General features: G+C 44.6%; 1 protein-coding gene across 1 annotated transcript; it reads right to left on the minus strand.

Moving 5' to 3' along the window:
• Positions 1–4,196: 4,196 nt before the first annotated feature.
• On the minus strand, positions 4,197–9,231 carry TSPAN10 (tetraspanin 10). Its single transcript, XM_075347908.1, has 3 exons — positions 9,148–9,231; positions 5,196–5,800; positions 4,197–4,628 (listed from the first exon to the last, which is right to left on the minus strand). The coding sequence occupies exons 1-3, from the start codon at positions 9,217–9,219 to the stop codon at positions 4,322–4,324; spliced, it is 984 nt and encodes a 327-aa protein (XP_075204023.1). The 5' UTR covers positions 9,220–9,231; the 3' UTR covers positions 4,197–4,321.
• Positions 9,232–10,124: the final 893 nt, after the last annotated feature.

Here is a 10,124-nt window from a genome sequence, read left to right on the forward strand (position 1 = left end):
TCCCCCTGTAGTGAAGCGTAGAACAGCAGGATACAGTAGACTGAAGCGAATATTTTTTTCCGCCAATAGTTTGCATACTGGATTGAAGGCTTTGCGTCTTGTTGTCAAGGCTGCTGAGTAATCTTGGAACAAAAGCAGTTTAGAGTTATTGTAGGTAAGTGAGCGATTTGTTTTCTAAATGCTGTCAGCAATCTGATCTGGTCTTGGAAGTCCAGGACCTTAAAAATTACTTGTCTGGGTGTGACCTCTCCATCATTTCGAGGTGGGCCCACTCTGTGGGCCCTTTCAATAGCAATTGGCCCCGACTTTAGATCCAATTTCAAAGCTCCTGGTAGCCATTCTGAAGTGAGTTTAAGTAGATCAGCTTGCCGAACCGATTCAGGGACGCCCACCAACCTTAAATTATTGCGTCTGGACCTGTTCTCAAGATCATCTACCTTGTCCAGCAATACAGCAATGTCCTTATTCCTGCTCTCCAGCATCTCTGAAATTTCCTTTACAGAGTCCTCCATGTCAGAGACCCTCTGCTCCACATCTGTTAGCCTTGAACCCTGGGCATTAACTTGGGTGACTATAATGTCTAATGAAGACTGGAAGGCTGCCAGCCGCCCATCAATCACCGGCATCAATAGATCCGTGATGGCCTTAGCAGTGGCCTGGGGTGGGTCTGTAGTTGCCTCAGGGGAAGCCCTTGGTGATGGGGGTGCATTTTGGTTTCGTCTTTGCGGTCCAATTCCTTTACTTGGTTGTGTGGCATTGCTCTTACCCACAAATTTATCCATAGTAAGAACTGTAAATATGGAGCTTCTTTAGAGACTGTGGTGACGTCACAATAACATAAGCTTAATTACATCTGTGTGGTAAACTTGTCTGTTTCACAATTATTTCCACGCTGTGTAGGAGAGTGTATAGATGTTACTTGAAAAAGACCAGTCAGAAGGGCAGGAGGCAGGCCAGATGACTGATCCCACTTCTTTTTGTTTTTCACCCTCTTCTATACTGTCAGTGCTGGTGAAGTGGTGGTGAAGTGGTGAAGTATGGGTTAATCAAGTTGAGCAGTGATGCACTTCAGGCTTATCTGCCTCTGTTTACTGTTGCAGATTACAGGCCTTGTGCAGCAGCCATTTAAGATGAGACCTGCAGGGATGTATCTGCCCCCTCCTCAGCCCCCTGTTTATCTCCTGACCTGCTCTCACAGCCAAATGTCTCCAGGGGCTCTCAGCTCCCTCCTCACTCACGGTATCTCAGACTGTGGGCCTGTCCACGGAGCTCTGTGTGACAGGTAAACACAGCGTGCAGTCCTGTTTGCTGAGCTTGCTGCTGCTCGGTGTTTCACTATTTCTTCTGTGGCAGGGAGGGGAGTGTGTGAGAGTTCACTGAAAACTATGGCTGCTGCTGGAAGCACTTCAGTCCCCCTCCCTGTCTCCTTCTGGATGTTAGTGCCCGATATTTAACCCCTCTCTTACCAGGTCCCAGGTGCTTTCCGTTTGCAGTGGCACAGCTGCAGGGGGAGCAGGGAGGATGGGCAACGTTCCTCTGTGCAGCACAGCCCACAGCCTGGTGCTTTGTGTCAGAGCACTCCTTTCTTTGTGGTGCAGCATACACCTTTCACCTCCGGAGTATCAGGAGAGCCGGGCCTGATGTGCGCCCCTTGTCCTGTCCTTATCCCTGCAGCCTTGAGATGTTAGGATGGGCCTGGATAACGTTTTTGGCCTAGGCTGCTGCAGGAGCTCATGATAAAAGCAGCTACCTCGGGGGAGAGAGGGAAAAAAAAACAAACACACACACACACACACACACACACACACACACAACTGCGTTTTATATGGAGAGATTTTATTGCTAGCAGTAAAGGCTTTACAAAAAAAAAAAAAAAAAAAAAAAAAACAACAACCCGTGCTGCAAAAACACCACTTGTGAGCATCTCTTTAGAATATATGCACTTTTTTTGCAACTTTTTCATTAGACAATTCCTAGCTCTAAGATGTTTCCTTCCAAGATCCGCTTCAAAAGGGACATTCACTTTTTTTTTTTTTTGCCATGAAAAGGATTTGAACAAGGTCTGGGGGCGGATAACTCTGCAAAATGAAGACACAAACACTGGACATGCCTCTTCCAAGACAATTTCGGGAATCTTTTTAGAAAAGTAAAAATATCAAAGAAAATGTATATATACACACACAAACATGTATGTATGTATATCCCATTCAGGACACGTTTTGGCCCACACTGATAACAGCTGCATATTACTGTATAGTCTATGCTCTTATACAGAAGCACAGAATCCACTAAGTAGAAGCTTCTACGAAGTCCAGCATCTTTAGCGGCTCAGTAGTTGATCCTTCTTCAGTACTTAATGGATCCTTCACTTCTAATATCCACAGAGGTGCTATCATCTTTAAGGCTATGTGCGCACTAGTGCGTTTTACCCGCGGAAATTTCTTGGGAAATGTCTGCAATCTTTGTGCAGACATTTCCCAGCAAATCCTATGTGAAAAAAAAAAAAAAAAAAAAAGCTGTGCGCACACTGCGGATTTTTCTCAAGAAATTTCCTTGAGAAGAATTTCTTGAGAAAATGAGCATGTCAATTCTTTTCCGCAGGTACCCTGTGGATTTCGGCAGTACAGCCTGCAAAATCCGCAGGGAACAACCTGCGGGAAAATCGCGGCTAATCCGCATGCGGATTTACCGCGGATTTTTTCCGGAGGTCCGGAAATCTTCCACTCCCAGAAGTTTCTCAAGAAATTTTCTTGAGAAAATTCACAGTTCTAGTGCGCACAAAGCCTTAGACTGCTGCCTGCCCAATAGCTAGACACCCAACCACCCCAACTTATGGGATTTCTACAGAATATGCCATAAATACCCAAGGATCCCAGAGATAGAGCCACACTCTTTGGGTGAATGCACTTTCCATGATATCCGTATGACGATATTAGTGGGCACAGTAGGAAGGGTTACCTGCCATCTAGGGGTGAAGACCCTGCAACCTTGTTTAAAAAGGTGTTCCCAAAAGTCAGACTTATATCTCTCCAGTACCTGTTCACCTCCCAGTCCAATTGATGCCATAAAATGCTCAATAGAGGAGAATCCTAGGCATGGAAGAAAGCTCTTGCTCATAGAAAGAGAAATTTCCAGCGCCAGGAATAGATTAAAAATCCTTTTTTATTGAAAATAGGGTAATAAAAATCCAGCAGATACCATAGTAGATGTCAGAAAGATGGCAGAACAACGCGTTTCGACGCTTCAGGTCTTAGTCATGTTCTGACTTCGAGTATAACCAACTCCCTTATATCGGATCCCTGGTCCACTGATTAAATTCACATGTGTGGCTTCACTGGAGACAACTCCTCAAGTAGTAATTACAAGGGATCCGAGAAAATGGAGATACACAATCTTTGCTACATCTTTGTAACCAAAAATTGCTATTGGAATATTGCTTGTCTAAATAAAAATGGAATGTTAGATTAGTATATAACAAATTTTTCCTATTGAATTTAGTATACTATTGAAAGGCAAGCATACATTATATGTATGTGGAAAGTTGTATGTCAGATTTTTATCCTGTTAGGGATCTCATATTTCTTGAGGTATACAACCATACTTATATTGTTATGTGCTGAGTGTCTTGTTGGATCACTATATATTACACTTATAGTTATATTAAATATTAAGGGAATTCGGTCCATAAAAATTATTTTAATATGTTTGTTATCTTATGTGTGTATATGTTTCTGTATATATATATTTTTTGTATTTGTGTATACTTGCATTATACCATATTATACCATATATACTCATATATATGAACCTGCCATTGTATATCTCCATTTTCTCGGATCCCTTGTAATTACTACTTGAGGAGTTGTCTCCAGTGAAGCCACACATGTGAATTTAATCAGTGGACCAGGGATCCGATATAAGGGAGTTGGTTATACTCTAAGTCAGAACATGACTAAGACCTGAAGCGTCGAAACGCATTGTTCTGCCATCTTTCTGACATCTACTATGGTATCTGCTGGATTTTTATTACCCTATTTTCAATAAAAAAGGATTTTTAATCTATTCCTGGCGCTGGAAATTTCTCTTTCTATTTCTAATCTGGATGGTTACTGAGCCTCATTCCGTGCGCAGGATCCTTGATTACAACCAGCAGGTCAGTCCTTGGTGAGCTGGACTCTCCTTTATCTTTTTGGACAAAGCTCTTGCTCACAGCCGCTTCACCCTGGATTACAGAGGGTAACCATTACGAAGCCAGAACTAACATTAACCCACCTCTACGTCACTCATTTCACATCCCAAAAAAAACAATTAAACATGGACTTTAATTAAAGGATTTTACCATTCTTATTTCACTCATCACCCTCTGGGCACAAACAATACATACAAGTTCTGTGGCGGTCACCATGAGGTAACCGGTAGCAATATCCCAAATTCTGCGGTTGATCCAAAGTACAAGCTGAGGGATGCAGCCTCCCAGGTAGATCAGGCTGGCAGCCATGGCCTCGCTCATACCAAGTGCTCCAAATCCACACAGGGAATTGGGCACAGTGCCGTTCTGAAGTGGGTCGATACAGCAGGAATAAGGCACTCCACAGGAGTTGACGCCGGGAGAACTGCAGTTGAAATACCTGTGGAAGTAGAGACTCATTAGGCACAAGGTCTGCATGATCGTATAGATCCCTCACCCCAGTAGATCCTCAGCAAATGCCAAATACGTTGGTAAAAGGGTTCAACCACAACGTGCCTGACCTTCTCTGCAACCCCCAATCAGCCATAAAATATATGGCCTGAGCCAGTCCATTTATCCTAATATCGTATAAGGGCAAAGCTTGTCTTTATGAAACAGCCTTATTTAACGCTGGTCATAGCCCTCATAGGTTTGTCCTTCAAAGGCTGTTTTACAGGGTAGATGTAGTTAAAAATCTATCCTGTATAATACTCCAGAGCTGCACTCACTATTCTGCTTGTGTAATCCATGTGTACATACATTACTTATCCTGTACTGATCCTGAGTTACATTTTGTATTATACTCCAGAGCTGCACTCACTATTCTGCTCATTGCCGTTAGACAGCTCTGGTAAAATAAAAGCTGTACTGTGATTTGTTGCTATGAACCATAATTTTATGATAAAGAATGTAACGTTGGATGACAACATGAATGCACTTTATATATAATGATGTAACTGATACTTACAGATTTGAGGTCCAGTCTTGGTAGGACTGTGCTCCACAACACTCCATGCCAAGTTGTATCTCATCCAATATAAACTTAAGGTCCGAATCATCTTGATATCTCTTCATGGCTACCAACATGGTCCCCTTCATCGAATCCTGAATCTGTTTGTGAAAACATAGGACCACCAGGGCCAAAACACATTGTGCAACCAACAGTGTGGTAATCCCAGCAAAGAAAAACTTGAGGAGGCAAATGTTCTCTCGAATGAAGCCAACGCATCCGGAGAAAGACAAGACGCAGACGACCAAGCCCACGAGTACGAATACAAGCATGGGGTCTGTACCCAGATTACTGATCTGCTCACCCACCAAGGACTGCTTGTCTGCAAGGCCCCAAAATCCGATGCACAGCAGGCCGGAGCCCAATGTGAAGAAGATGAAGTTAAAGAAGAACATCAGATACTTGATGAAGGGTACAAGCCGATCGGGATGATGACCTCGAGGTGGTGGCCAGTCTTTCGGGTCAATGGCGAATGGAGAGTTATCAAGTTCAGCATTACTATGGATGTAGTATTGGAAGTCATCGGATTCCTGGACGTATTTTCTATTCCATTTTTGAGCACCCTGAAAATGAGGTTTTACAATGAGAGAAGACTCTGATCCCTCTAAAATCACAGTCATCACTGTCTGCGATCCCACCATTGCTTGCCCAAGCCAAGACTGGGGGGGGGGGGAGCAGTGATCAGTGAGCACTACCATGCTCAGGTGCTTGATACTCTTAACAGAAGAGAAAAACTGTGGAAGGAGAAAGCGCAATAGGGTCTTACCATATAAACACTAATGGGCGAATAATGAGACACACTCACAATATAGGGTTCTGTCAGTCACAACTCCTATTAAAAACGTATGAAGAGACAGCCGCAGCCCCGAAGCACAATGTATAAAGATGAGGGGAGATCGGTTGTACGCCACACTATTACCAGGGGACAGATGTTGTTTTTTACATTTCTTTATTCAGGTCAGGTCAACGCATTTCAGCGATAGACTATCTCCTTCATCAGGACCCAAGGAACCATCAAACTGTCTCAGTTTCATGGTTCCTTGATGTCATGATAAAGGAGACAGTTGATCTCTGAAATGCGTTGACCTGACCTGTATAAGGAATAAAGAAATGGTAAAATCAACATCTGTCTGCTGGTAATAGTGTGGCGTACACCCGATTTCCCCTCATTTTTATACGTGGTACTCTTAACAAGCAGTTGGATGATTGGACGGGCTTGATTCGAGAACCCGAGTATAATGGAAATCAATAGGGAATTCGAGCATTTTTCTGGAAGGTCTTCAGAAAGAGTTCCAGATTGACTTCCATTATACTTTGTACACGAGTCGAGTCTGTCTGACTGTCCAATTTCTCGTTAAGAGTACAAAGCATAGTAGTGCTCGCTCATCAGTATTCTCTAGTCAAGGTCATTACATCTGAGTCATGGCCTGCCCACCTCTTGACATCAGCCATAGTGATTGCCTGCCCAACCTTTGACATGTCTAAACACAGTCATTGCCTTCCATTCTTTAATATTGGCAGCCAAAGTCATTGCGAGCCCAAATTATAAAAGTCAGTCAACTGTAGCCAGTATGTTGTCAGACGTAGTCTATGCAGTCTATATCATAGGCAGCCATAGTCAGTGGCCTCGTGGTCATACTCAATACCCCCAACAAAGAATGAAATCTACAGTCAGTGCTCCCCATGACGTTGACAGTCATTGTCAGTGGTTCTCAATACAGGTCACAGTCATCGCCTCCACAACAGTGCGAGGATTAGTCACTGAGGAAGGTGCTGGGTAATCCTGCAGGAAATCACTGCAAAACCTGCAGTGTGAACACAAACCTATGTAAAAAGAATAAACTCTTTGTGGTATATTCTGTCAGTGAATATAAACTTCTGTTTAGAATCAGTGGCTGGAAACCCATCCTGATCACATCCAACTGACTTAGGCTAGTTTCACACTTGCGTTTAGCGCATTCCGTCACTATGGAGAATAGCGCAGTCCGTTAACGCACTGCGCTATTCTCCATAGACTTGTATGGACGACGCACTGTAACGCAAGTGTCTGCGTTGCATCCGCTGGACGACGCAGCGTCGTTATTTTGACGCTACGTCGGGCGGATGGAACGCAGCATGTAACGTTTTTCTGCGCTTGCGGAGTGTCAAAAAAACGCAACCTGCAGGAATCCGTTAGGCGTCCGTTGTTTTTATAATGGACGCCTATTGTGGCGGATTCCGTTAGAATGCGTCATTTGACGGATTCCGTTAACGCAGCTGTCTTTTACACAACTGCGCATGCTCAGATGTGTAAAGACAAGAAAAAAAACTACAACGGATTGCGTTATTTTGTACGATCTGTAGCATGCGTTGTGCCCCTATATGCAACGCATCCGTTGCATGCGTCACACAACGCAATGCTACGGATCCCGTCCAACGCAAGTGTGAAACTAGCCTTAGGTGGTGAGGGGCTCGTTCGCTTTGCTCTTGATTTGTCCAAAAACTTATTTTTGGTGGATAGTTTTATGCTTGTGCACTACGAGCTGTAGTTTTTATCATAACCATTTTGAGGTCCACATGATTTTTTTTTGGGGGGTGGGAAAGAGTCAAAGATGACCCAAAGACAGTGATTGTACCTCTCCTCCCCCCCCTCTGTTTTAGCATCTACAATATGTGATAAATATATTTTATTAGTTCAGTTACATGTGGCAATATTTTTTTCATTCTTTTTATTTTATTGACATTATGGGAAAGATTAGAGGCGGGTGGGAGAGGGGTGATGTGTTTTTTTTATTGCTCCCTCTTAGGAATTTGAACTCACATGCAACTCTTGTACAATACATTGCTTTAATACATTTACTAAGATACAGGTGTCGCGGGCGGAGGAGGGGACGCTGCGCTCACCCACTGCTCGGGTCCGGCTGCTGCTCGGTGGTGGCTCGAGCGGTGGGCCGGATCCCGGGGACTCGAGCGGCGTTCCTCGCCCGTGAGTGAAAGGGGGTGGTTTGGGTTTAGGGATATGACTCGCCCACCCCAGGGCTATGGGACACCCGGTGCCGGGCCGGACTAGTCCGGGGGTAGTCAGTGGTGGCGGGGCTACCTTCAACTGACTTCAGATCTGCAGCGATCTGAAGAGCACATGTGCGCTTTAAATCACTGCAGAAATGTCCGTAGTGAAAGCCGATTCCATGCGCTCTGCCTGCAGCCCCTCCCATAGACAGAGCAGGAGCTGCCGGCAAAGCGCACGGAAGAAGTGACATGTCACTTCTTTTTACGCAGCGCTTCGGCAGTAGTCGAAGCGCTGCGCTCTTAAACGCCACGTGAGCACAGCCCCTGCACAATCTCCATAGACTGTGCAGGGGACGCAGGACGCATGCAGTTACGCTGCGCTACAAACGTGCGCACATAGCCTTACAGATGAAATAAATTTGTTGTAACCAAACTGGATCCTCCCCCCCTTTTTTTGTAACCAATTTGGATTCCCCCCTCTTTTTTTCCCTCTTTCGAAGGGCCCCCCCCCTTCGTGAAGCTTTTAGGAAAATCTCCCTCCAGGCAGAGGTTTGCATTTTGTCACATTTAAAACAAATAATGTGACTTTTTTTTTGCACTAAAAAGTTGCAAGAAAAAAAAAAAAAAAAAAAAAAAACAAAAAAAAACACACAAGCTTTTTTATTTTGTGCAAAGGCTGCATGCACCATTTTTAAGAGTATGGTGCAAAAATCCCTCCATCATGGAATACCACAGGATTAAAAAGAAAAAAAAATAAGTCGCAAGAGCTGAATCGGACTCTGTATTAGAAAGATGCAGAACTTACGAGAAGTCTTAATAGGGCAAAGTGGCTTTTTTTTTTATTGTAATAGTACAAGACCCCAAATCACTCCATCCACACCCAAGTATTACAATTCTTGAACACACAGTCATTAGTAATCACCTTGGGTAACAAGCTCCTCAATTCCTCATACCGTCCTGGGTTACGCCGCAGTTTCTGGAACAGACGATACATTTTCGTGTCCCTCTTCACATTCATACAATTTGGACAGGGGGGTAATAGGAAGTCCAGATATTCTGGTGCTTATCCAACCATCCCCCAGCAAGTTAATCAGGAGACTGGAGGTCAGCCTCTCATCATGTGAGGCACCAAGTCAATGCAGCTTGATTTTGCCTCCTTTGTTTAACCCCATCTATGACTTCCCAGAGCTATGCTCAGATCTAAGCTTCACTGGAGGATCCATGAACTGACAAACCCCACCAATAATGACTAGAAATAAGGGTCCCTGAAGCTCGCAAGGGCATAGTGCCCAATCAGATTGAAGCATTTGACTGCAACATGTGAATAAGGCTGGAGCTACTCGTCAACTCTGGCTGCACCACAGGTTTCTCGGCCAAAGTTCGACCCATGCCGCTGCATAATGCAAGTGAATAGTGTGGCATTTTGACCCAGAAGGTACTGGGACCGAGTTGCACTGTGCCCCCCATTGCATTACGCTGCAATGTAACATCTTTGGCCATGCAACCCAAAGTCACCGTGTAGCCTCAGCCTTAGGCCTCTTTCACACGTCCGTGAAAATCGCGCACGTTTTTCACGGACGTGTCAGAGGTGCGTTTTGCCCTCCGTGTTTATGGCACACGAGTGTTCTCCGTGTGTTATACGTGATAACACACGGAGAACGGGAACTTTCTGCTCACCTGTCCCTGGCGTTGCTATCCGCGGTGCTGATCTGTGGTCTCCGGTCCTGCCGTCTCCCTGCTGCTGCTGCTTCCTGCCGCAGTGAAGTGAATATGCAATGAGCATAATGAGCGGCGGTCGGAAGCAAGCGACAGCAGCGGTAGAGACAGCAGGGCTGGAGAAGGTGAGTAAATATTTGTTATTTTTTTCTCAGACACGTGTGTTTTCTCTGCTGCGTGTCA

This window comes from Anomaloglossus baeobatrachus, chromosome 5, assembly GCF_048569485.1.
Source record: "Anomaloglossus baeobatrachus isolate aAnoBae1 chromosome 5, aAnoBae1.hap1, whole genome shotgun sequence".
Lineage (NCBI taxonomy): Eukaryota > Metazoa > Chordata > Amphibia > Anura > Aromobatidae > Anomaloglossus > Anomaloglossus baeobatrachus.